This window comes from Morchella sextelata (genome assembly GCF_020137385.1).
Source record: "Morchella sextelata strain SCLS chromosome Unknown scls_3, whole genome shotgun sequence".
NCBI classification, from domain to species: Eukaryota; Fungi; Ascomycota; class Pezizomycetes; order Pezizales; family Morchellaceae; genus Morchella; species Morchella sextelata.
The window spans coordinates 253,334-279,641 of NW_025408618.1; the positions used below are offsets into that span (position 1 = coordinate 253,334).

General features: G+C 50.8%; 7 protein-coding genes across 7 annotated transcripts; 3 read left to right on the top strand and 4 right to left on the bottom strand.

The window, feature by feature from the left end:
• Positions 1–2,765: 2,765 nt before the first annotated feature.
• Positions 2,766–7,075, bottom strand: H6S33_008895 (uncharacterized protein; the record flags this gene model as incomplete). The annotated part of the gene is made up of 7 exons (XM_044840819.1): positions 2,766–3,258; positions 3,319–4,229; positions 4,291–4,484; positions 4,538–6,479; positions 6,551–6,640; positions 6,702–6,966; positions 7,035–7,075. 7 exons carry the CDS (start codon positions 7,073–7,075, stop codon positions 2,766–2,768), a joined length of 3,936 nt encoding a protein of 1,311 aa, XP_044697710.1.
• An 869-nt stretch (positions 7,076–7,944) lies between these two features.
• H6S33_008896 (uncharacterized protein) lies at positions 7,945–9,766 on the bottom strand (the record flags this gene model as incomplete). Its single annotated transcript, XM_044840831.1, has 5 exons — positions 7,945–8,026; positions 8,089–9,074; positions 9,151–9,374; positions 9,434–9,486; positions 9,672–9,766. 5 exons carry the CDS (start codon positions 9,764–9,766, stop codon positions 7,945–7,947), a joined length of 1,440 nt encoding a protein of 479 aa, XP_044697711.1.
• Positions 9,767–11,988: 2,222 nt separating this feature from the next.
• Positions 11,989–14,619, bottom strand: H6S33_008897 (uncharacterized protein; the record flags this gene model as incomplete). The annotated part of the gene is made up of 1 exon (XM_044840842.1): positions 11,989–14,619. One exon carries the CDS (start codon positions 14,617–14,619, stop codon positions 11,989–11,991), a length of 2,631 nt encoding a protein of 876 aa, XP_044697712.1.
• A 1,307-nt stretch (positions 14,620–15,926) lies between these two features.
• H6S33_008898 (uncharacterized protein) lies at positions 15,927–18,170 on the top strand (the record flags this gene model as incomplete). The annotated part of the gene is made up of 3 exons (XM_044840853.1): positions 15,927–16,266; positions 16,325–16,428; positions 16,503–18,170. 3 exons carry the CDS (start codon positions 15,927–15,929, stop codon positions 18,168–18,170), a joined length of 2,112 nt encoding a protein of 703 aa, XP_044697713.1.
• Positions 18,171–18,766: 596 nt separating this feature from the next.
• On the top strand, positions 18,767–19,645 carry H6S33_008899 (uncharacterized protein; the record flags this gene model as incomplete). Its single annotated transcript, XM_044840864.1, has 5 exons — positions 18,767–18,787; positions 19,004–19,022; positions 19,091–19,242; positions 19,392–19,471; positions 19,534–19,645. The coding sequence occupies 5 exons, from the start codon at positions 18,767–18,769 to the stop codon at positions 19,643–19,645; spliced, it is 384 nt and encodes a 127-aa protein (XP_044697714.1).
• A 219-nt stretch (positions 19,646–19,864) lies between these two features.
• Positions 19,865–20,209, top strand: H6S33_008900 (uncharacterized protein; the record flags this gene model as incomplete). The annotated part of the gene is made up of 1 exon (XM_044840875.1): positions 19,865–20,209. One exon carries the CDS (start codon positions 19,865–19,867, stop codon positions 20,207–20,209), a length of 345 nt encoding a protein of 114 aa, XP_044697715.1.
• Positions 20,210–21,954: 1,745 nt separating this feature from the next.
• H6S33_008901 (uncharacterized protein) lies at positions 21,955–22,944 on the bottom strand (the record flags this gene model as incomplete). Its single annotated transcript, XM_044840886.1, has 1 exon — positions 21,955–22,944. The coding sequence occupies one exon, from the start codon at positions 22,942–22,944 to the stop codon at positions 21,955–21,957; it is 990 nt and encodes a 329-aa protein (XP_044697716.1).
• Between the last annotated feature and the right edge of the window lie 3,364 nt (positions 22,945–26,308).

The window sequence follows — 26,308 nt, forward strand, 5'->3', positions numbered from 1 at the left end:
AGACACACGGGAAAGCAGTGTGTAGTACCTACAAAAATGAACAATTGCCGGAACGTTATGGGGAGTGAAAGCGAGAAGAGAAAGAAAGAACAAGATAATAAACAAACGAAGCAAGTAGGTAAGCAGTGCCAGGGAAAGGAAGCTACCTCTTCAATTAAGGACTGAAGAAGCTAAAAGAAATGTCAAAATGTTACCTTCGTGCGTTGCCGGGATCTGGTATATAACGAAGCAAGAAAAAATAACCGGCAGCCCAAAACCAGTATGCTGGGAGGTGCGGAGACGAGCGAGCGAGGGAGTGAAAGGGAAGAAGGGGGGTGGGTTAGAGAGAGGTGGCAGAGAGGGAGAGTAAGGGAGTGAAAGCACCGAACGAAGGTGTGCAGAGAGTAAGTTGAGGTTAGAAAGGGAAAGGGGAGAGAAGTCAGGCGTAGAAAGAAAGGGCCACAGGCGGGTGCAACCGATCAATCGCGCGTTCGGTTCTCTCACCACAAAAAAGGGGGATTCTGCGCTTGGAAAGAGGAAAGGGGGGGGCTACCAGTTCCCAAGCCCATTCAAGCCTCACCCACAAGAAAATTAAAAGTAAACACACCTTGGCAAATGGTGCACCGGACGGGCAGCAACAGGACTGAGCGACTCCCCCCTCCCAACAGAGTAGAGTACCACCCCCTGGCGAACTGGCAACTGGAATTGGAACTGAGCGGTCTATCCAATCAAACTCCTACACGCGGGACCCATCCTCTTTTCTTTTGGGGAGGAGAGAGTAGAATTAGGCATGGTGGTATGAGAAGAGGAAAAGGACCGAATAATTCTCATTGATCTCCGTGATAGGTCAATTGCATCCTCGAATTTCAATGATGTTCAGGGTTGCACTTTTGTTTCCTTTTGTTTTACACGCGTTTGTGGGCGACCTCCCCCCCAGCGCCCAAATCTGAGACAAGATAATTGACACCCTGACCCTGACGAGCCTAGCCCCAAACATTTCAGCCTCTGGTCTTCGCTTCTGCACAATGGACCCCGGCCCTCGCACGGTGTAAAGGATCATCAATGCAGCTTTCATAGGCCATGAGATGAGCTCTATATTTGTCCAGTATGGCCCTTCTCTTCTGCACGAAGCTCACAGGGTATAATTCAATGAGTATCGCCACCAGAGTTCAAACGTCTGTCGAATCCTTCAACAACTGCCAAGATGCGTTAACCACAGCAGACAGCTCCTCATACTAAACTGAACCGATAACGTTTACAGCATCGTGCCTTATCAACAGGTTGTACCCTGAATCGCTTATCTACCAGGGTTTCTTCTGCAACGTTTATGACACCAATAACACCGAGTGATCTCAAGTGACGCAAAGGCCACCACTCACCACCTACTCCCACGACAATACAATACCATGGATATATTAAGAGCACTGCATGGAGTTTCAACCCACTTTCCCGTCGACACGTTAACCACCCATCCCACAAATATCATTTCGTCCGTCCTCACCGGTACGGTGTCCCGTCCACCAAATCAACCTCACTGGACATAATCTCACACCATAATGTCTCTGGAGAATCTCGGAGCCAAGATCTCAAAGAACACATATCTTCTGTCCGCATTAAGTCAGCGTGATCAGTCATCCATTGAGCACCCGCGGGCGAGGCTCAACTCTCGTAAATGCACATAATTTATGTGTACTACGACGATAACGATCGAGTTAAGCCAGAGGATCGCCGGTAGAAACCGTTTTCTACAGGACAAATGCTGCCAGTCTCACGATCATGATTATGGCGTACATAAACCAGCACTGTAACGGAAAACTTCACCAAAACGACTCCAGACTCTGCAGGGTGATGCCAATCTATTTATCACGATCTATTACGGCGAGACTGCAATACACTCAATTGCATTGCTCAAGGCCGTTAGCTATCAAACGAATCCCCAAGTTCTTGGCGCAGAGGTAAGGGCTAGAACGGCCCGATTTTCACTGTGATTTGCACTCTGCACAATGATTCCTGATAAATGGTGTTGTCCTACCCACACTCCCGATGCACGCCATCATATGTACATTAATAAAAAAAAAACCCCCCTATAGCTTCAACGTCATTTAAGGTGCAGCTTCAAGAGGAGTGAATCGACAATCACGAGATATATAAAGCTATAGCCACTATAATCACCAAATGGATACGTAGGCATGGGAAAGATCACGGTATATACGTGTATAAGCCAACGGGCCGTTGTAGAACGACATTGGACCTCCATTTGTTACAATTTCTATATACCTCACTAATATTATCTACATGTACCTCTATCGAAATCATGGGCGAGAGAACATACGATACTTTGCCATGAGAAGAGTAATCAGTGCGGACTTCGTTATCAGACGCAACGCCCACGCAATATCCTGGATTATAATTAGTTCCAATTTTAGAATTTTGGCGCCCCGCAAATCTCAAAGCGGAGGCGCTATCTATGTGGCTAACTACATGTAGTTCCCATACAGCTAGAGTAAATTAATTTTACACTGGGCTCGAGCTTAGATGATCTTCTCTGCATACATAACGCAGAGCCAGCCGTCAGAAACTGCAGTCATCAAATACCCCGGGCCTTGGGCCCTGGTCATAGCATGGCACATCACGCTGCATACATACGAGGCAATAATTTCACCCTAACCCCGCAAAATACGATCAGGGAACAATAAAAAAGTTCTACAGTATTTACAACAAATAATTCCTCACAGCGACTATCTGGGGTCCATCATATATATTCTATAGTAGTCAAACCCAGCCCATTACCTCGGCGCGGCAAAGCCAGGCTTTGCCCCCGGAACAGCCAATCCCTTCTCTTTAGCTTCCAAAGCTTCCTTCTCTTCCTTCAGCACTCTGGCTGCCTCCCTTTTATCCTGATCCTCTCTCCTGACCGCGATGTCTTTTGGTCTAAAATCACTAAACGCACGCTTCAAACCCTTTTCGATAATCCAGCAACCGGCATAGTCGAGTATCATGACAATAGTCATGGTCATCTTGAACTCGGAGGTAAACGGGACAAGACGAAGCTTCTCGTTGATTTCGGGAATGAACTCAGTTGAACAAGAGAAGGCAACGGCCGCAACACCGATGAGTCCATAGTACATTCCCTTATTCTCGCGGATAGATTCACGGAAAGGACGGCCCTGGTAGTTGATTGCAAAGGTAGAGATTTGCTGAATGAGCTGGAGAAGATAGATGGCGGAATTGAGAAGACTAGGAGTAAATTCTCCTTCAAGGTCAACGTTCTCATCACGTCTATTTATCTTTGATTAGCAGCTACCCAGGAAAGATACAAAATAAGGATGAGAAACTTACGGTTCAAGTCTGGCGACAAATCTAGAGATGTAAATCAGGGTAACGATATGGACTGCAAATTGTCCCAAAACAGAGCCGATGATGTAGAAGTTGAAGATATTTGGCTGCGGTCGCTCTTTTCCAAGCTTCTCAACAGGCTTTGCCCTTGAAAGACTCAAAAAGCACACGCTCATCAACATGCCAGAAATAGTAACTTGTCCATCACCGAATTTAATGCCCTCAAGATACAAAACTGACAGAGAGTAGGCCGAGATCAAACAATTCAATGCAAGGATTTTGTACATCTGGATAGTTGCGACCAGGGTGCATCTTCCTTGACGGATAATGTTGGCGATAGCAACGACATTGGCGAGTTTGCTAGTGAAAGGTGCAGCGACCGAAGCATCACCAAGCTTGATAGTGGGTGGTTCAGCATCATCTTCCATCTCCATCATGGAGTTCATCATTTTATCTGCCATAGCAGCAGCAGCGTTTGCATTTGCTTGGTTCTTATTGGCCGGGTTCTGGGATTGCTGCAGGGCTCTCGCGCCAGGGGTAACAATGGTTGGAATATTGCTAGCCTCTTGCTTTGCAGCGAGGCTTGCGGCAGAAACACCCTTCTTGGTCGCTTCGCGCTCAATAGCTTTTTCGTAATGCGGGTTTCCGGGTCCTGGAGGGTAGAGGTGCGCAATATGGATTGGTGGTGGGGGAGCTGGCTGATTAAATCGCTTGGTGAAGGATACCTGCTTTTCGTACATTTCCTTGAACTTTGTGATGCGATAATGCTCTGCGATCCTCCTGAGATCCTCTTCGGAGCCGTTCAAGAGTGCCACACCAATATGAGCCTGTTTCAAGGCACCGACATCGTTGGTCCCGTCACCACACATGAGAGTTGTGTAACCGGCAGATTTCAGTCCGTTGAGAATAAATTCCTGCAGTCGACATTAACACCTTGCACATATTAAAACCTAAATATAGTTTGGGATCTGGTACCTTCTGAAGTGGTGAAACACGAGCATAGACCCAGGTGTGCCTCAATAAATCAACGACACCTGGCTGATCCTGCATCTTCCCAAGTGCATAACCTGTGATGCAGATATCCTTATTTTCCAGAATTCCCTTATCGAGAGGATCACTTGGATTGACCGGGATAATGACAGTTTCTTCAACATTTCTCCAGACCAACTCTATCATGATATTAGAATCGACCTCTAAACATGAGTGCTTGGATTAAACTTACCATGATCACCGGAAGTACCTTCCTCAGGAGCGTCTAAAATCAGGACATCTCTATCGACAATTTCCACCTCACGGGCAACATGGACAGCAGTTAACGGGTTGTCACCAGTAATCATAACAACTCTGTGAGAGCTCTCATTCAACATCCGAACGGTGCTCTTTGCATCGTCCTTCAGCGGGCACTGCAAAACCAAAAATCCGGCGAAGTGGAGTTGAGACTCAACATCCTCCCTTTTCAAAGCATTGATCTTAGCTTGGCCCCACTCGCCTTCGGTTGCCAAATACTTGTATCCGAGAGCAAGAACACGAGAACCACGACGAGTGAAGTATTTGAAGGTTTCCTCATAGTTAGGTGGAACCTCAACAAGCATCTTTCGAACCGTTTCCGGAGCACCCTTAACACCGACAAACGTAGCCTTGGATCTCTTTCCATCACGGTTAATCAGGACTGAAGCAATTGAACTCTGTCTCTTGAGCAACGAAGAGAACTGGAAACGTCTCTTGATCTGAACGGTCCCTGCCGGGTTTGAGAAACCACTTCCGGGGGCAGCGCTAGTAGCTTTACTGGTTAGGATATCCCCACGCCCGAGAGTCCATCCGAGTGCAGTGAGAGTAGCCTTCTCCATAGGATCACCAACGACCTCACCCTCATCAAGCTTAACAAGTGCGTGCGCGGTAGCCAAAACAAGGGTGGTCTCCCCACCAACGTTTTCAACCTTTCTCAATTTTGACATTCCATCCTTTCCTGGGTTCAATCCAGCAATACCATCAACAACCAAATCCTCACCGGTAAGAGTTCCAGTTTTGTCGAAACAACAGACATCAACTCTTCCGGCATATGGAATTCTGAAAGGTTCCGTACAATAAATAGCGTATTTACTCAAAGCGGCCAAAGAGGTGTTCACAGCCAAGCTGAGTTCCATGGGGAGCTCCGGGGGTACAACAGAAGTGATAATCAGGACACAATCCAACAAAAGCTTGCTTCTCTTGCGATCTTTCTGCACACCCTCGGTCCAGACATACCAACTTGCAGCAATGGCGAACATGAGTAAGAATAGAATGAACAATAAAGCTTCGGCATTGTTGGCGGAAACACGTTCAGTAGAGTAGATCATGGTGCGAACCAAAGAACCCTGACTGGTTTCGAATCCGGTACGTGTAACAACAGCAAGAGCACCATTATCTGGGGGAGGCACAACACCGGATTTGTTCTCAAGAGGGGCATCATCAGGGTTGGCAGTATTATGTGTGATCTGTAAAACCTTTGTTCCCCCGTAAAGCATGGCGTTCTTGTCCAAACCCTCGATATCCAGGTTAGCTTCGCCAGGCCTAAGCGCAATGGAATCTTTCAGCAAAGGCGTGGATTCTCCAGACAACATAGCCTCGTTGACAATCGCAGTTCCAGAGATCAAGACCATGTCGCATGCGACACCCGAGTCCTCCTTTGTACGCCCAACGGAGACAAGATCGCCCGGAAGAAGCTGGTCAGACTGGATTTCCGTCCATTTTCCGGAGCGATGAACAAAAATTGGGTAAGGCTTAATGCTCATGCCACGGAATTCAGTAAGAGTCCTCTGGCGCTGCCAAACAACAGTAGACTCGAAAGCGACAAGCATGACTAATGTAAAGATTGAGTAGTACCAGTATTCATCTAGACACCACAGACCGACACAGAATAGCTGGAAAACAAAGAACGGTGCGACGGCATGTTCCTGAAAGAGCTCGGTGAAGGTCGGTACGGGGATATCGAAAGAGTTGAGACCATAGTGATGCTTCAAGCGATCGACGACCTTCTCGCTCTTCAAGCCCTTGGTGAGTTGGTAATCGGCCAATTTTGGGTCTTCGTCAACAGGGTAGACAAGCGGTGAGAATGAGCCAGTTTCGGGAGAGTAAAGAAAGCGGCGCTTTTGGAACAAGAATGAAATCTCTCCCTTCTCGCCAGTCTGTAGAATTCCGCATCAGTAAATAAGAACCGCCACGCGGAAGTAGTAGTAGTTCTAGGAACTAAACTCACCCTGTCGCGAACGAGTTTACAGATATCTGGAGCTCCAGCATTTTCAATGGGCATGATCCTAATTAATGTCGCGTCCTCAACTCTCGATGCCTACTCATATATTAGCGCTGACATTCCCGCAAATTCTCCACGCAGTGAGAGAAAGACCAACCTTGATTCCAGTGATAAAAGCCCTCCAGCCCATGCTCCAATGACACCCGAGCCAGATCAAACTCTGCAACCCAAACGTTGACAAAAAGTACAAGACCGTCCATTCCTGACTCTGAAAATACTTGTCATAGCTCTCCTGCCTCATCCATAGTGAGAAAAGCGCCGGATAAGCTGCCAAGAATGGCCATGTGTATAATCGCAGAAGAACCGGAAGAGGATTGAGAAGTGTAGAAGAGGCGATTTGGGAAGAATTTACGAGTTGCCGCCTGTTAGTAGAAGCCGGTTAGCTGGACTGTAGTAGCGAAAGCAGAAAACAGAACCGGGAGTCACTTACTTGATGGGCGGCGTTGGTGGATAAGGGGGTGTTGAAGCCATGATGTGTGGTTTTGAGAAGTACCGGTGAGGACAGTACCCTCTATATCTATGATTCCTTTATTCCGATAATGAAAGAAATTGTAATGGAAGAGAAAAGAGAGGAAGAGAGGGGACCCGGACGAAGAAGAAGAGAGGGTTGAGAAAGGGGTGAGTTGATCCTTCTTGGAAGGAAAGGAAAAGAAGGATTGCTAGAGGTTGTCAAGACACGTTGTGGACTGAGATGATGTCGTGCACCGGCTGAAGCTTGCCTCTCGAATGGATTGGTGGATATTTAGAAGAAATAGAACCCTTTTGGAAGGTTCTCAGCCTCAGGAGCCTTTACGCAGACATCTATCAACTTCTCTCCCTGTGAACTAACTTCCGCCACTTACAGCTCTACGAAAAAAAAAAAATTCAACAGATTTCGCATAAAGGACACATCGCGTCTTAGCTATCCGTTATCGCTGCTTACCGAACACACTACTAATCCCACTCCCCCCACTCCAATCGTCGCCACCGCTGATCACTCGGAAACAGAGCCTCCCTGCAGTCTGCACCCTCAACGACCCGAAATAGAAAAAAGAAAAGAAAAGAAAACATCGAAGTCAGAAGAAAAGCTTTTTTGCACCTCGAAAACAAACAAACCCCTTAGATAATAAGTATTGCAAAAATATACGACATATCCTTGCAACGTAATCGCTCAATGCTACATGAAGAACAAGAGAAAAAAAATAGAAGAGTTATTGAATTATACACGCCAAACTAAACTCGAATTGCAGACAAACATCATTGCTTTACACGCTGATGCTAGTTTTTTGTCCGTTAACTAACTACCGTCTATATCCCATTCCAATGCCTTCCCCATCAACAAACATCAAAGTTGTAGCGTTTTACAGCAACAGCGCGAGTGGGTTCTCAACAAAGTTCTTCAAAGCCTTCAAGAACTCACCACCGACAGCTCCGTCAACAACCCTGTAGCACATCAATTAGCTTGAGTCCGTGCGAGTACATTATATATCCATGTGATGACTTACCGGTGATCAAAAGATCCAGTGACAACAATCTGATCATCCCACTGAATACCACCATCCGCACCCTGAACAGCGACCTTCCTGACTGTTCCTACAGCCAAGATACCGGCCTGTGGGGGGTTGATGATAGCTGTGAACCTCTCAACGGCGGGGTTCATTCCCATGTTGGAGATGGTAAAGGTACCACCCTGGTACTCCTCCGGCTTCAGCTTACCATCCCTAGCCTTTCCAGACAAGGCCTTGACTTCCTGGGAGATAGAAGCCAATCCCCTTGAGTCGGCGCCCTTGACAATGGGGGTCATAAGTCCGACTGGTGTGGCAACGGCAACAGAGATGTCGGCGGTGTTGAAGGTGCGGATCACGCCTTCATCCTCACGGTAGGAGGAGTTGACGGTAGGGACCTTGATAAGCGCCGCAGCAACAGCCTTGATCATGAAGTCGTTGACCGAAAGCTTGTACTCGCCATTGGCCGTAGCGTTAAGGGCCTCGCGAAGCTTGAGAAGCTTTCCGACAGAGAGGGTGCTGGAAACGTAGTAGTGGGGGTTGGTGTTCTTAGACTGGGTAAGGCGACTGGCGATGGTCTTACGCATAGAAGTCAATGGGACATCGGTGCTGTTAGCTCCGCTGGGGGCGGCAGCCGCGGAAACATTGCTGGGCTTGGCCTTTTCAACATCGGCCTTGGTGATGCGTCCACCCTCACCAGATCCCTTGATGTCCTTCAAAGCAATACCCTTCTCAAGAGCAAGCTTCTTGGCGAGAGGCGAGATCGCAATACGTCCTTCGCGGTCAAGAACAGTCTCAAGTTTGCCGCCGCTGGAGGTTGGCTCCTCAGATTTCACACTGGTGGGGGCAGGCTTGGGGGGCTCAGAAGACTCAGAGGCCTCTTCCTTTGGTGGTGGTGGAGCCTTGGACTCGCCGCCAGCGCTCTCAACAGTGAAGTCGGCGAAGGCACTGATGTCTTCACCCTCCTCTACAAGGATGGCAATGGGCTGTATTTCTGCAGTCAGCACTCCAAAAATTTCATCGTAATGTTTACGGCGCAGGCCCGAGTAAACAAAAACTTACGTTTCCGACAGCGACATCCTTCGATCCGCTATCCTTCAGGACCTTGGCCAGGACACCATCCTCCTGGTACTCAAAGTCCATCTGAGCCTTGTCCGTCTCGATCTCAACCAAAACATCTCCAGGGCTGATAGTGTCACCGGGGTTCTTCTGCCATGTCCCAATGTTACCTGAGGTCATCGTAGGGGAGAGCGCTGGCATGGTGATGACGGTGTGAGGGGGGTATGCTATCCAATCATGTTAGCTCTCCGCACCATTGATACCTGCGGGAAAAAAGTTTACACACATTTTGAGGCATAGTATCGGGAGAGCGCAGAAAGGCATTGAGGTTGATTCCTACTATAAAATAAGCGTCAGCAGTAGTCCCCATAATTTTGAGTAGAGTATCTATCTTTGCGCAGCACCGCAGATCTTGGAAAGATAACCCCACTATGCTGATGCTACATCCTAAAATTTGCCATCCCCGCAAATTTACCAACCAAAAAGATGGGTAAAACCGTAATAACAACAAAATTAATACATACACTCTCAAGAAGCCAGCACTCTTAATACCACTGCTCCTCAGGCACGAAGCCACCCCGCGAGATGAAGCTCTTGAAAGAACTGCTGAGGCCGACATCGCTGGTATCAATTGGGGAGAGATAAAATGGAGGCAAAAAAACCCTTCTAGAGAGGATAAGAAAGGGAATGGAGATGAGGGGGGGAAGTAGGAGGAAGAGAGGAAGAACCGGCGTTAGTTGTTGTTGAACGGGACGAGGTGAAGTGAAGGGGCCTGGGGTTGAGGTTTTTCGTTGGGCCAAAATGTTTGGGACGGGGACCTTAACGCGGTGTCCGGAACAACTACCCCGAAATGCATCAACCCTAATAAAAACGCTTTGATATACCCTCCCTATATTTTAAAAGTTTCCCAAATAATTTCTTGAATAGAGATTATATGTTTTGAGAGATACTTTAACATTATGAAAAAGCTCCTCTGGTGCTTGATAAGGATAAGAAACCTCACTCGGGGGACAACTTCTTGGAAGTGCGACAACAACCAAACTCAAGCTCACCGTTCCCGAGTCCAACTCCTTGCAGGGCGAACTGTCCTCCGGGTATTATCTGTTGCACGAGCTATCTACACGTGCGTTAGAGCAGAGATCCACGCTGCTGGGCTTTCATGTGAGGGTTTCCATGTGTGCATCGTCTTGCTGTGGGGCTGCATGTACGCCGGAGCGCATACAAGAGGCTGATGGGCACCAAAATACCGGCTTGTTTGCTCCATGAGAGAAAGAGAGACAACTAGATGCAAAAGTTTTTTAGTGTGGCCAAGAAACTCTAATGTCACTCATTAATTCTCCGGATTCTCGAACAACGCCAGTAGCGGAATCGGAGATTATTCGAAATGCTACTTCTGTTTGGGATTTGGCTTCAGTCATGGGTTGTGCGGCTCTTTCGATATCGTTATAAGTTCCGGACAGGCGGAGCTTTTTTTGACATTTCGGCTTCTACTTTTCAACTAAGATACCATGCAACCAACTTCCTCGCACTAATTCCCCCATCATCTCTACCGGGGTCTCCTTGGACCTATCCTCTCTCAGAATCACCTTCAAAAAATCGCCCGCACCTCGCAGTCACTCTATAAACTGCTAATTGTTCAGCGCAATAATCCAATGTTAAATCTTTAAGGGTAGGAGGGACATGTTACGGCAGATGGTGCAGAGACCAAGCTTATAGTCTCGAAGATTGCCCTATGTAATGCTTCAAGACCCGCAGCATCAAGATATCCCGTGGGCGTCAATGGCCGTGGCCATGGAGGCTACGCTACCAAAACTTTGAGGACCATAGCCTATGCGCAGGCTCAAGCTAGCTTTACAACTTCTATGACCAACCTGATGGTTTGATGATATTAAACGATCAAAACAAACAGCAGAGGCACAAACTTCAGATCAACAATGTCTGGCTTTTATGCGTAGGACTCTTTAAGCTTGAGACCCGTATTGTCGAACATACCTCTTTTAGGACTCAACGGGGAATACAGTAAATACAAACCACTGAAAATGGGAATTATTCGGATTCTTCAGGGTTTACTAGTGGATCTTAAGTTACATATAGTTGTTACATTTGACTTGGCTCAGCGCTAGCATATGGGCTTCATACTTTGATTCGACACCTCAGGGAACTAAATTTGGGAACTCCCGGGCGTGAATGCGGGCCTTAAAGGCTAGAATAGACAATTATATAATGGAAAGCTTCTCTGGGAAGAGTAAAATCTGAATCCACGGATCCAGATTGTATTTTGCCTCGGTATGCGCGTAACCCTGGATTTGCGCCCTCCAATTCAAGTTCCAGAGGCGGTATCTAAGGGTGTACCTACCTCCACCTTTAGGTGAATTGATGGTAGTAAACGGACTGTCAGTTCATCAACTGAATATTGTCGATGTGTGCTCAGAAATTCTTCTCGAAATGTTGACCGCTGAGACATCGATAACTGTTATGAAGATGCCATAACCTCATGGCCGACTCCTAGTTGTGATGGGGTGATACAGTGATAAAGGCTTTTAGTAGACGATGATTTATCGAAGAATCTTTTTATTTTAAGGCTCCTACAGTTTTTTGGTATCTATTAAGCTTTATAAAGCAGTGTACTACCATGGTTTCTGCATTTGGGAAACCTGGGATTTGTGTGGCTACAGCTATAAAGCTTCAAATACACACCAAATCTATTGAGGACCAAAAATACAACTTACGTTGGCAAGTGTGCATGCACATATCTGACAATCGTCCGAGAGAGAGGCAGGATTCTTATGGACGCGATCATTGCCATAGTCACAGGCAATCACTCGCACCAACCACAGGCTCTCACTCGGCCTCCTCCTCCGCCGCGAGCCTATTTTTCCTATACTCATTCTTACTCCAATGCTCACTCCCAGCAACAAAATTCTCTCTGACAACCTTTCCTCTCTCGCCGTTCTGCCACCTGACAACCACTCCCTCTACCCTTGTGCCAGGCGCAAACAGGCTCTCCCTTTCCAAGAACCCCAGCAGCATCTCCCTTCCCTCTAATATACCTCTATAAATCTCTGGCACTATACTGATACCGCTGTTCTTCAGGAGCCCCACCAAAGTGTCCCGCCCCACGAAGCTTCCTGTCAAACGATCTAACAAGTCAAAGGCCAAAAAGAACGCGGGAAGCCTCGTATATGCAATGCTATGTGTTGCCGCCATCCATTCTCCAAACAACACATATCTCTCCTTCAACACCTCGTCTCTCGCCAACACCCTGTACAACTTCGGCCCATATCTCTCCAGCCACCAGTCTATCTTCGAGAACTGGGCCTGGTCAGAGGAGCTGATGTAATGGCTGCGGTTCTGCACCAATATCTTCCCTGTGGCGTCAAGCGAAAAACCAATATTCGCGCCGTCCACTTTCTCTTCCACCACAACCATCTTCTGGAACCGTCCCTCCAGATCGTTGCTATCGAGGACTAGATCGTCCCGTGTTGCGGACCCCAGATCAAGTAGATGCCTCGTCCTGACGAATTTTCTCATAGGCACCTCTCCAAACCAGCGATTCGCCAGCTCGACCGCATTCGCGATACACCTTACTCTCACAACACCCGTGAAGCCTTCATCCAGCGTTGGAGGCTGCAATAACTTTGCGGTACTGGAGATGGCACTCTTGACGCGGTGCGGCGGCATCGTAGGGTGCAAACCCCGGTGCTCAGCGCGGGATTGACAAAGCTCTGCATCATAGTCGAACCATACTGCGGTGATGTTGGCGCTGTAATTGAACATCTTGGTCCACTCCCTGCGCTCACTAGGCGTGGGATTACATCGATCTAGAACAAGCACCTTCCTGCTGCCGCCACCCCTCCATTGACCCACGGCAGCCTCGCAGGCCCTTTTCGCAGACGCCGTCCCAACCCGCTCTTCAGCCACGATCTCATCCGGCGACAGAACCTCAACATTAGGGTTCCGCAGCCTACACATCCGCGCAAACCCGCTCTTCCCGCTCCCCTGCAGCCCCACCAGCACCACAAAATCCGGCACCTCACTACTGCCCATCACCTCCATCTCCACGCTAGTAGGCTCGTCAACCTCCCCACCATTCCCAATCAGCGGCTCCCCGCGCCCATGCCGCTTCCACGCAAGAGAAACATAAGACGCCACAAACCGCTCCTGCTGCTCCGTCTCAATACTCCCGCTCCTCATCCCCCTCACCGCCTCCACCGCCGCCCCCGCCGCCATCACCGGCGGCCCGTCCTCGCCGCCCACAGTGAACCCAAACAGCGCGACATAACACGCCAGCACGGTCCCCGCACGCCCCTTCCCGCCGCCGCAGTGCACCAGCGTCGCCCCGCGCCCATCAACATCATAATACGGCTCTTCAACAATCAACCTCAGCACGCGGTCCATCTGCGCCACCGTCGGCGCATAGTAGTTCTCAACCGGCACAAACGTGTTGCGCACCCCGCCCGCAGGCGGGAACCACAGCGGCGGCAGCGGCGTCTCGGCCGTCAGCGTGACGATGTGCGTCACGCCCAGCTTGGCGTGCAGCGCTTGCACGTCGGCCTCGTTGCGCGGCGTGCTCATGGCGCAGAGGTGGTGGGGCACGAGCCATGAGAAGAAGCGCGGGAGCTGGTGGCGCGGGTGCAGCGTGCAGTATCGAGTCCGCGACTCCAGGGCTCTCGAGGCCGGGCTCGGGAGAGCAGGCGGCGGCGTGGTCCACGGCGCGCTGAGCGTCTGTACCAGTGCGGCGGGGAGCGCGGCGGTGATGTGCGAGGCCTCGTCGTCGGTGAAGAGGGGCCCGTACTCGGTGTGCGCGCTGCAGGAGGTGATGTGTTTGGCGTAGTACGCTTGCCGCTTGGGCGTGGTGGAGAGCGTGTGGGCGTGCTGGTACGAGAGCATGGCGAGCTTCCACCAGGCGGCGGCGAGGGCGGTGTCGCCGAGGCGGGCCCAGCCGCGCTCTGAGGAGGGATAGGATGTTGCGGTGTGGGCTGCCCAGCGGAGTTGCGTGTCTGTGCTGCGCGCGCGGAGGAAGAGGGCGTCGAGGAGGCCGATGTCGGCGGAGGGTGGGAGTGGTATGCCGTCTACTATAACCCTCTCCTGCGCGGAATCCTGTGTGCTGTCTAGGTCTGGCTCGCCTTCGTGTAACGGGGGGTGTATTGTAGCGCGGAAATCAACAGCCCCAAACCCGTGCTTGACCCGCCAGTTATTCCCCGCGGGCCAGAGAACGGGTAGACGCCACTCCCCGGTCTCTTTGTCGTGTGTAGGCTCCAAGATGTATATCCGCGCCGTATCTGGCAGCGCCGAGGTTTTCCGCTTCGCGGTGTATATAGGATACTCAGACTCCGTAAGCAGCACTATATTCTGTTCTACATCCGCCACGAATGGCAGAGTAAGTGCTAGCGTTAATGCACCGTCTACGACCGCTGGCGCGCCGACGCCCGTAAGCGGTCTGAAGAACTGAGACTCTGGTAGACCCGCCATTGGTGTTGTTTATAGTAGCTTCAACTAAGGGGTAATGATCGAGCCGCAGATTTGGTGGTAATGATCGGATGGGGTGCACTTTTTAGCTGCTGGGTTTGGGTTGGCGCTTGGGTTGGCTGGGCAGCCTGGGCTACCGCGGGGTGTTAAGTAACGGACTATGGCACTGGCGTGTGACTCAACCCAGCGGCTTGGGTGAGTGGACTCATATTCGGCAGCTGTTGCTGTTGCGGTTGGGGGGGGGGGTTGGAATGTAGAAATATTGGAGCTCTACAAGAGGGATTGTAGATTCATGTCCTTGTGCCAAATACATGTCACTATATGTAGAGTACATAATATCAAGTACTTGATAGATTCTGTGATATGATCTCACATCATCATCATCATCATCATCATCATCATCATCATCCGAATCCCGATATCTATCTGCACCCACAACGCGCAAATGCCATCATTCCTACCTACCCACCCACCTCGGCCACGGCAGATTAAATCAAATACTAACTAACCCAAACCCCCCCCCCCCCCCCCCCCCCGGCTCGGTTGTATGTAGCAGGCAGGCAGTCGCACGCGGTAAGCACACCAAAACTACACTTTTCGCCACGGGCACGAGGTGCGATGTTACGAGAGAGCCAAGCTTTGGTCTCAGCTGCAGGGTCTCGTCTCGTCTCGTCTCGTCAGCTGATGCTGATGGGGGAGTTTCTCGACTGTCTGTATGTGTGCAATGGCTGTCGGGTATCGACAGTCGGCAGCTGACAGGCTGGTAGAGGGGGGGGATTAATCGGGGACTGGATGCGTTCCCGGGTGCGGGGTGGGGGGAGCGGTGACGTTTTTTTTGTAATCTAGGTTTGGATGAGATGGATGGATGGTGGATGGTGGATGGATCGATGGATGGATGGATGGACGGACGGGAGGTTTGCAGAGAGGTTTGCTCAGGTCAGGCAGGGCACAGGCAGGGCACAGGCAGGGTCCAGATTCACAGGGACGGACGGACGGGCGGGCCTGGCCTGCATAGATAGACGTCGATATGCGGCCGAACGTGCCGGTTTACATACATAGATAACTGACTGACTCTACTGCCTGTTGCTTTTTCACTCCTCCATCCCCCCCCCCCCCCCCCCCTCTCTCTTCTCCTCCTCCTCCTCCACTTAATTTACCACTCACCGCTGCTGCTTCTATAAAACATTGCCCTCTTACACCTGTCTACCTATCTACACATCTACACCTACCTACCTGCCTCACCGCCAGTTCATGCCCCCAGCCTGAGCCCACCCGCTAAACCAACTTCCCCCCCCCCCCCCCGCGCCACAATGTCGGACCCCAGCGGCTCCCGCGCGCCCAAGGGCTCCGAGCCAAACCCCTTCACGCGTCTGCTGGCCCCCCGCTTCGACGGCAACAACAGCGACCACGGCACCTTCTCGTCCGACGACGACACGCGCCCGACCACGCCGCTGATCCTCGGCGCCACCAGCTCGGAGGTGCGCATGGGCGGCGGCATCCTGCTGAAGCGCAAGACGACCACGGCCCGCATGGCGCAGGAGGCCGGTGTCAAGCGGCCGTGGCTGATGTATGCGAGCTACTACATACCCAGCATTGGCTGGATGAGGGAGTATGACCGCAGCTGTCTGCTGGGGGATGTGGTTGCCGGTGGTAGGTTTTCTCTGTTCTTGGTGATTGGAGTGGGGGGGGAATTGATGTGTGGGTGTAGTTACTATGGCGTCGTTTTATATCCCCATGGCCCTGTCGCTGTCGGCGAATCTGGCGCATCTCCCGCCCATCCACGGGCTCTACTCGTTTGCGATTCAGCCACTGGTAGGATGCCCGCATGCCCTGCTGTGTGTTCCGGGGCGATGGGGGGCCAATTGGCTAACATATTAATTGCGCAGGTGTACGCCCTCCTCGGGTCCTGCCCGACCATGGCCGTCGGCCCCGAGGCCGCCGGCTCCCTCCTGCTGGGAACCGCAATCCGCACCCTGAACCAGCACCACGCACCCGCCTTCGACGACGGCGACGAGGCGGAGAACAATGCCCGTCTCGCCGGCGTGATAACTGGCATGACGGGCGCCTTTGCGTTCATTGCGGGCATTGTGCGTCTCGGGTTTCTCGACAGCGTGCTCAGTCGCCCGCTGCTGCGCGGGTTCATCTCGGCGGTGGGGTTCGTCATCTTCGTGGACCAGTCGATCCCGGAGCTGGGGCTCACGGACGCGGCCAAGGCGGCGGGCGTGCTGCACAGCAGCTCGCTGACCAAGGCCGTGTGGATCCTGCGCAACCTGGGCGGCGCGCACACGCTCACGTTCGCCGTGGCGGCGGTCTCGTTCAGCATCATCATGGTTGGCCGCCACATCAAGAAGGTGTTTGAGAAGCGCGCGCCGTACATCGCCTTCCTGCCCGACCGCTTCCTCGTCGTCGTGATCTCGGCCATCCTCACGTCCAACCTCAGCTGGGACACCAAGGGCCTGCAGGTGCTGGGCAACGTCGAGGCGCCCAGCGGCTCCCTCTTCAGCTTCAAGTTCCCCTTCCAGCTCTCGCACCTCACGAACCTGCAGGAGACCATGTCCACGGCCTTCCTGATCTCCGTGCTGGGCTTCTTCGAGTCCGTCGTCGCCGCAAAGTCGCTCGGCACGACGCTCGACGCCAACATCTCCTCAAACCGCGAGCTCATCGCCCTCGGCACGGCCAACATCCTCGGCGGCTGCTTCCAGGCCCTGCCCGCCTTCGGCGGCTACGGCCGCAGCAAGGTCAACAAGGCCACCGGCGGCCGCACGCCCGTCTCCTCCGTCGTGCTCTCGCTCTGCACCATCATCTGCACAATCTTCCTCCTCCCCTACTTCTACTACCTCCCGCGCTGCGTGCTCTGCGCCATGATCTCCGTCGTCGCCGTCTCGCTCCTCGAGGAGGCGCCGGAGGACATCAAGTTCTTCTACCACATCCGCGCCTACGCCGACCTGGCGACAATGCTCCTCGTCTTCCTGACGACCGTCATCTGGTCGCTCGAGACGGGCATCGCCATCGGCGTCGGCATCTCCCTCATCCAGGTCATCCGCCACTCGACGCGCGCGCGCATCCAGATCCTTGGCCGCGTGCCGGGAACGCTCAACACGTTTAAGGCGGCCGAGGAGGTGCCGGCCGAGGAGCTCGAGGACGTCGAGGGGTGCTTGATCGTGAAGCTGACGGAGGGGCTGACGTTCGCGAACACGGGCGAGCTGAAGAATCGGTTGAGGAGGCTGGAGCGGTACGGGGATGCGAGGGCGCATCCGTCGCTGCCGCGGATCCGCGGGAGGGGCGTGGGCACGAGGACGGTGGTGTTTGATGTGAAGGGGGTGCGGAGGATGGATGGGAGTGGGACGCAGGTGTTGACGGAGATTGTGCGCGGGTATGTGAATAGGGGCGTGGCCGTGTGGTTTAGTAGGGTGCCGATGGAGGGCGGGGTGTGGGCCATGTTTGTGAAGAGTGGGATTGTGGGCGTGGTGGGTGGGGAGAGCCATTTTGTGGGGAGTGTGGAGGAGGCGTTGAGGGCGTGTGAGGGGAGTGGGAGTGATGAGGGGGCGGTCTAGAGGGGGGGGGGCTCTTTCTTCTGTTTTTTGCTTTTTATATTGATATAAAGTGCTCTTTCTTTTAACCTGTATTGTAGTGTTTCTGGATATCGATTTCTTTCTTGTTGTGCGCTTTTTCTCTTGCTTTCTTGTGCTTGCTTGTTGCTTGCTTTTTCTCTTGCTTTCTTGTGCTTGCTTGTTGCTTGCGCTTGTGCTTGTGGATGGTGGTGAGATCGGGGTATATAAACACACTGTTGGCTTGCGCGCGCGCGCTGTACTCTATCTATATGGTCATGATGGGACTGGACGAAACTAAACGAAATGAAATGGAAGGGGAGGGGAATGGTTATGGATAATGCTACTTAAGCCTATGTTATGGAAAGATCTTGCTTGCTTGTGGGGAGAACATTGTGGTGTGCGGTGTGATGTTGATATGGGACGCGAGGAGACGAGTTTGCCCTCCTGCAGCGGGGTCCGCGGCGACGATACACAGAACGGACGGTGCGGTTGCGGGCGGGTCATCTCATCTCACTCGGGGCGTGAATCGGTACAACCAACCCATTGACCGATCAATAGTAGAGACAGAAGAACCCCTTCGTGCAGTGACGACGACAATCATGATAAAGTACCGTCTGCATGTAGATGGCGGGGCAGTGGGGTGATGTAGGGTTTGCGGAGCTGTAGGGCTCGCGCGGCATCTGCAGCTGCAGCTGTAGGCAGGCAGGCAGGCGGATGGGTGGGTGGGTGGGTGGTTGGATCGATCATTGCATCTCACTCGGCCCGTCACGCTGCTGGGGGGTTTCGGCCTGCCAAGCCCCGTCCACACGAGGGGGGTAATAGGGGGGCGGAGGTAGGAGGTAAGGAAGGATCGAGGTAAGAGAGGCGGTAAGAAAGGGGAAAGGTAATTCTATTAAGCATGTACTGATATATAGATTTTGTAGGGGAGCAAAAGAAAGTGCATGCGGTGACGAGCTCGATCGAGGGGGGGGGCGTAGCACCGCTCATGGATTATCACTCGCGCTCAGTTACTCGGGCTCCTCGGGGCCCGGACACGTCATGTAAACACCTTGTCAGCTTGGATATAAATAAATCTGTCAACCTCCCCCCCCCCGCGCTCTCTCATCAACATCATTCTTTGAGAATACTATTGATCCTATCTCTTCCAACAAGGCTTTGATTTTTTTTTTTTTTTTTTTTTTTCGTCATGTGGAATTGTGCTGATAGGCCTCTCCGTGCCGATAGCCGCTCTGTTTCACGCTGGCAAATCGGAATGCTTCCGTTGATGGGTTGCTGACGGTGCTGGGTGCGGGGGACTGGTTACTGTGAGTTTATGACTATTGATCCCTGGTACTAGGCACGAGCCTAACGAAGAGATGGATTGCAGTGGTTTCATTGGAACATCTTACAGCACTTTTGTTTTATGGGAACTGAACCTTAGTATTCAAAATAATCCATGTCGCCGCAAATCATCAAATTCGCCCGTTCTCCGCACCTAGCTTACAGTATTACCAACCTCCAGTGCCCAAACTCAGCGCTGACAAAAGAAATATCCAAACGAAAGAAACCGTACAAATGAAATGAACCGTACAAATACTCCATGACCGACCAAAATCACAAATACAACCAACTCCCAAGTACCACAAACCCTATCATAATAAAAAGCCAATCATTGCCTACGCTCTCCGGCCCTCCGAGTTGGGTCTACAACCCAATTAATGCTATTCGTCGGCCACACCCTTCCCTCCGTGTACCTCGACGAAGAAGAGCTATTCGTGTTGGCCCTCCTCAGGTTGCTGCTAGTCAATGAAGCGCCCCTGCTAGTGACAGAGCCCCCACTGCCGTACGCCGAATCCCCCCCCGAACTCAGACTCAACAGCGAAGACCGCCTAGACGGCGCTCCCATATCAGTTGTAGTCCGCGAAGACGCAGTCGAATACTCCGATCTGGCTCCACCTCTTCCTATAGTGCTACTGCCATCAACCGACGGCGCCTGTGGCGGAACCCATCTGTCACGCCCGGATGGCGAAAGTGATGGCCCGCAGTACCCTGCCGAGGCGTAGGAGCCGATGGAAGATGCGTACCCGCTATGGACTGACTCGGGGTATCCGGGCCTGCGGGGAGTTGAGTACTGTGTGTGGGGGTTATGTTGTAAGGATCTCTGTGAGCTGGCACTCGATGGATGCGTGTAATACGATGTCGATCGTAGCGAGCTCCCCGAGCGCACACTTGATCCGGAGGAAGGGCCGGTGCGGGAGGAGAGATCTATGTACCCCGGATCGCCAGGCTGGTAATGGCGGGGTTGGAAGTTGTAGTAGTGGGTGGCGTTGTTGCTCATTTTCATGGCGATCGGAGCTGGCTGGCTGGTGTGGGCTATGATTATTTGGGATATTGAACGATTTCCGGTGGTTTTTTTTTAGAATTGATGCTGGTCCGATCGACGGTGTGGAGGATTTTATATTCGGGAGAGGATGGGTTCCAATTGTATGTTATCAACGTTCATAGTTCCCCTCTTCCCCTTTGAATTCCAAAGAACGGCTCTGATCAAAAATATTGATATCAATGATCATGTTTCATGTTTTTCAAGCAAAGCAAATAGTATGTTTTTCAGGAAACTTGGCGCCCCCCTTGAATAATATTGGTGCAACACAACAGCAACGACATGTAGGAGGTAAGTACGTACTTCTTTGAAATAAACAAATTAATTTAATAATAATATGATTAGCGGCGGTGATTCCAGCAGGAAGGAGGGAGGGAGGGAGGGAGGGAGGACCGGTGGTTAGGGGGCCCGCGGCCGAGGAGAGTGCTCTGATATACTCTGTTAGCGTGATTTATTAGCCCCCCCCCCCCCCTCCCCCCTGCGCATGCTGCACTGTGCCAAGGATGGGTGTCGGCCACCTGTTCGTGCCCTGCATGCCGTTAGAGTACGTGTACTACATGTGGGCTACAGTTCCCTCCCCAGACTGAGTTAGATAACTCAATGGAGAGGGCCTTTCCGTGGGAGGGGTTTGGGTCCGATCGCGAGATCGATCCTTGGGTGGATGGCGTGGGTGGACTTGCAGCTTGGGACTGTTGCGTTGGGTTGGGTTGGGTTTCGTTTCGTTTCTGGAGCTTTTGTTTTGATAGTGCTGGGAGGTTATAGTTGAAACATTTATAGCGTGGTGGTTCTGGGTTGGGTTGGGTTGGGTTGGGTTGGGTTGCGCTTTGACGTTGGTCGTTGTAATGGTTTGGAAGCAACGGGTGACTTTTCATGATTGAACATACAATTTATGGTTCTTGAAAAGAGATGTATCACAGATGATATCAGTTCGGGTTAGAGACAATGTTTATTTAGTTTAGGAGCCGGGAGTGGCAATCTCGAGTCTCGAGAATGTTCTCCGATTCCAGTATTGCAAAAGAGAGGTATCACAGATGCTATCAGTTTTAGGAACAATGTTTTTTTTTGGGAGCTGGGAGTAATAATCTCGAGTATCGAGAATGTTTCTCCCACGCCAACTTGATCTTTTTTTTTTATTTTTTTTTAGCTTTTGGTACAGGAGTGCACGTGGCGAATCGACAGGAATAAATGCAATATCAAAAACAGAAAACAGAAAACAGAAAACAGTATGCAATGATGATCAACAACCAGAGGCTACACTCCAACACATTAGGTACTAAAAATCAACGCAATCTATAAACGAATAATCAATCGAAAGAAATCAAAATCAGAAATCAGAAGCCAAAGAAACTCGGTCAATGTCAACAATATTACCATACCATACCATATCGTAACCAAAAATAAACCCCTAAATCTTCACCCTATAACTGTTTAACGGCGGCTAGCCCTAGACTTCCCCGACTTGGACTCCACAGACGAAATGCTATCCTCAGGCCCCACAGTGTCGTACCCCGAGAGCGTACCAGTGCTTGATCTCTTGATGCTCGGCGCAGCACTAACACGAGAGCTACTGTGGTGGGTGTTGGATCTGCTGATGTGGGAGGGCGAGTAGACCTCGGTGCGGCGGGATGCGGCGTGCGAGATGTGGGATGGCGCGTGGGCTTCGGTATGGCGGGGGTGGATCGAAGGAGAGGCCGCCTCGGTGTGTCTAGAAGATGCGTGAGAGTGAATTGAAGGCTCTCCTCTGATGGTGCTATGCTCACTGCCATAAGATCTAGTGCTATGGTGGGATGCGTGTGATGGCGGCGCCTCAAGATATCCAGCTACTCCAGCGGTGCGATTGGATGCAACGGTGGGAGTCCTAGAGCCCATATCAGTGTGTCTAGAAGATGCATGGGAGTGAACTGAAGGGGAGCCCATCTCAGTGTGTCTAGAAGATGCACGAGAGTGAACCGAAGGCGATCCAATCTCGGTATGTCTAGAAGACACATGAGAATGAACTGAAGGCTCTCCTCTGATAGTACTATGCTCACTACCATAAGACCTATTGCTATGGTGAGACGCCTGCGATGGCGGTGCTTCAAGATATCCAGCAACTCCAGAAGTGCGGTTGGATGCAACAGTAGGAGTGCGAGAGCCGGGGTATCCACTGGCTGCGGATCCCCCAGTCTCGTATCCTCCGCGGCTGCTGTGCTTGCTGGCCTTTGAACCGGAAGTCTCGTATCCACTTTGGCTACTACGGTGGCTGCCTGTGTGCGATGATTGGCTGGATCTTAGAGATCCCTTGACTCCCATTTTGTCCCCGAGGTAGAGGTCCATGAGGGCGTAGGCAGGGTCGTTGGGCGAAAGATGGCGCTCTTCGGGGACGAAGGTGTCGAGATCGACGATCTGGCCGTCAACGGTGAATTGGAAGTTGTTCATATTTGTGGTGGTAAAGTTGAGTTGAATTGAGTAAGTTTGGAAATGGGTATTGGGAATGAGGAATTGAGTGTTGTAGTTGTGCTGTTGTGAGTGTATCGAGGATGTGATGGAGTTTCTATTAGGAGCGATAATGGCGCTGGTTTTATAGAGTTGGGGATATTTTCAAGATTATATTTAATGGAGTGTAGTTTCGGGGGTCAATGATTTTTGTTTCAATCTCGTAACGAGGGGTATCAAAAACATTTTTCAGGGGGCTTCATGATCATTGTAATTTGAAATACGATACATACTAAGACTGATAGCTGTAACAGGAGCTAGAGGTGGGCCTCCTTTGTCTCGATTGATAGGGAGAACTCTACGTGCCTATATGTACTTAACATTGCGGTTTATGTAATTATCTTAATAGACTAACGCCTCACATCTGCCAAGAAAGAGAATATTAAGGGTGTGGAGGTGTTTCGGCACTCCGTATGTAGAACTGATGATTAAGCTTTTGCAAACTTGTAGTCTTGTGCAGCCCTCAGGAAGCTTTTGCTTGAGATTCGAGTTCTATGGCGCATGGTAGGTAAAGTCTGTGTGCGGCACAATTAAAAAGTAAAAGTCGAACCATAACTATAATTATGAAGCTTCTATAACAATAATAATCATAACTACATGTAATCTCTCATACTCGCATGCAACCGTGAGGTTATTGCGACGTTCAAGAGATTACCGCTATCCTCATTTGAGCAAGTGGCTGGGGAAACTTCGCCCAACCGGCTAGATGGGTATACCAGGTGTGGGGGACACGAGATTCGAACCCGTAACCTCTCGCTTTACAGCAAGAGTTAACCAGACATGAAGCTTCTATAGATCTAAGCGAGGCATAAAGGCATTTACATACAGCTTAGCCAGGCAATACATGTGTGTATGGGCCCTCGGGTAGAATATATCGGGTTGTGCCCCTAATGCTAGCTTTGTGGAGTAAGCAGTCATAAATTGACGGCAGGTAAACCTTTCCCACAATGACGCATTGGGCACTGGTTCATTTCCAGCTCTCTCCTCCTCCTCCTCTTCTTTCTTCTCCCTTAAATTCTCAGTGACATGATAAGCGCTTCCTTCTCCATCATCCGAGGAAGGTTATCACCAACCATTTAGCTGCTGCTGTAGCCCTAAATGAGAATCTGTAAGTCTTCTACTCTATAACTATAACACCGATTCGATCTATATTCATCGAGCTAACATGACTCTTTCTGCAGATTTTCTCAGGGAATGGACTCTGGCTAGCAGATCTTCCCAAGCCCAATGTAAATATCTTTATCATCCCTCTCATCGATTATGATTTATGGATACGTGTAACTAATATTCGCTGGATAGACCGATTCCTCCTCGTTTCACCGTCTCATGCGGTGAAGGAATACACCCCGGCCCTGAAGGTTGAGCATGCCGCTAGCGCTCCCTTCACCCCCATTGCTGGCTGGGCCGGGGTTTATAAGAGCATCCTTTCTCCCAGCCGTGTCCTTCGATGGACTGGAATCGCTCTCCCATATACATAAGGGAGACGCGAGTTGTCTTATAGGTCCTTGGGACCTCATGTGCGTAAATCATGATTCTTTCACTCGTATAAATTTACCTTGACTAACTTTACGATATAGAGGCTCTTTGTGATGCTAGCAGTCGTCCTACAAGCACATAGCTTATGCTGTGGTCTTGTAGGGCGATTGTACTGATTGTGGGGGTGGTGCCCCTTGTTTCAGTCGCTCTACTCTTGTAGGGCCACTGTACTGATTCTGGGCTGCTTCTTCCGGGCCCATGACAGCCGCCCTACTCTTGTAGGGCGGCTGTACTGATTGCCTGTGGGCGGTCGTGGGGGCACCATCGCCCTGTGGGAGTACTGGTTTTCCGGTACTCTCATAGGGCAATTGTACTGATTGCTGGGGGGTGGTCGCGGCGGTATCATTGTGATGATCGCCGTGGGCTGTTATGGGGCGGAGGGGGGGGGAGCTTATAGATAGTTTTACTATCTATAAACCTTTTGTTACTTTTGTTTACAGTGTTTGAGTGTTTTGTGATTGTGACTTGGTGACTTGATGCATGTGATATCACTCGAACTTCGCTTGAGATTTGATGACGCTTGAAACCGTAGATCCAGCCATTTACCCAATTAACCTGCAACGCTTTGCCTTAGCCATAACTAAGAGACTTTTCGAACGATATCTAGGTAGCGGATTTGCCTTCACGAAGCCTGTCCCAGTTTTCTTTGGCCACTTCGTGTGTGTGTTGTCGTCAGGAGCCAATAGGAAATAGCCTTGGCAAGCCTCCCCTGCCATTTCAGCCAGAACGCATGTCAATAACGATCTTTTCCCGACTCGACTCGGGCCGACAGACTTAGGGCTGATGTGGCTTTGGGTGGATGTGCTGGTTGCGCATTTCCGGGCGTCGTGGTCTCTTCCTCAGTGGGCTAGCCGCTTGATGCCCGCCCGGGTCCAGCAGGTAGATTCGGCTTAGAGGATCATCGTCTGCTGAATTGCGCTGAGTACATGACCGGTTTGCTGGCCTTTGGGTCCACAGTACCGTATTTCAAATCAGAATCAGCGGGGAAATCTTGAAATATTTCCCTCATCCGTTCCTGTGTTGGCTCATCGGCATGGGGCATCTCTGAGCGAGTGTCTCGTACACGATGAGCCTACCGGCCTGTTGGGGCTGCTTCTGCAGCATTGCCAGCGTCAGATACGACTCGGACGCTTTCGTGCTTCAGCAGATAAGATGGTCAATTAACTTGGCTTCTCTACTCTATACAAAAGTTGCTTTTTGACTATTATTCGGGAAATAGATTTGAGATATGTAGCTAAGGCTCATAGATTTACATACAATGAATGAAGTAGGTAATCAATCAAAATAAGGCTCATAGATCAGATGCGTTTCTCGAGTGATTACTTGTGATCCTCTGAGCTGATTCATTGCTTCGAGCCAAAATCCCAGGACTGTATATACCGCCCAGGAACAAAGTCGTTCAATGCTACTACATACAAGCAGTAAGATAGAAATATCATTTTTATATCTAGTTACGGGCGTCTATTAGATTAGAAGAGAGCAAGCGCAAGATTCACTTGTGCGGATGTGGAGCTTCCACCATGACATATATTGGCGCCTAACGAGAACAATAGAAATCCCATCACAAGCGCGTTTCAGGTCTCTCTCTATTGTCCTTCTTTGTTTGTCGTCTGGATAAACCCATGCAAACAGCATTACATAAGCTTAAGTCAGATAACCTTATGTGTGTCTTTGCCGATCGCATCGCGGCTACACACTAGTTAGTACCTTCACAAAGCACATGTAACATCAACTTTACACCAAACATGCATGCCACGCCGCAATTCTCTGC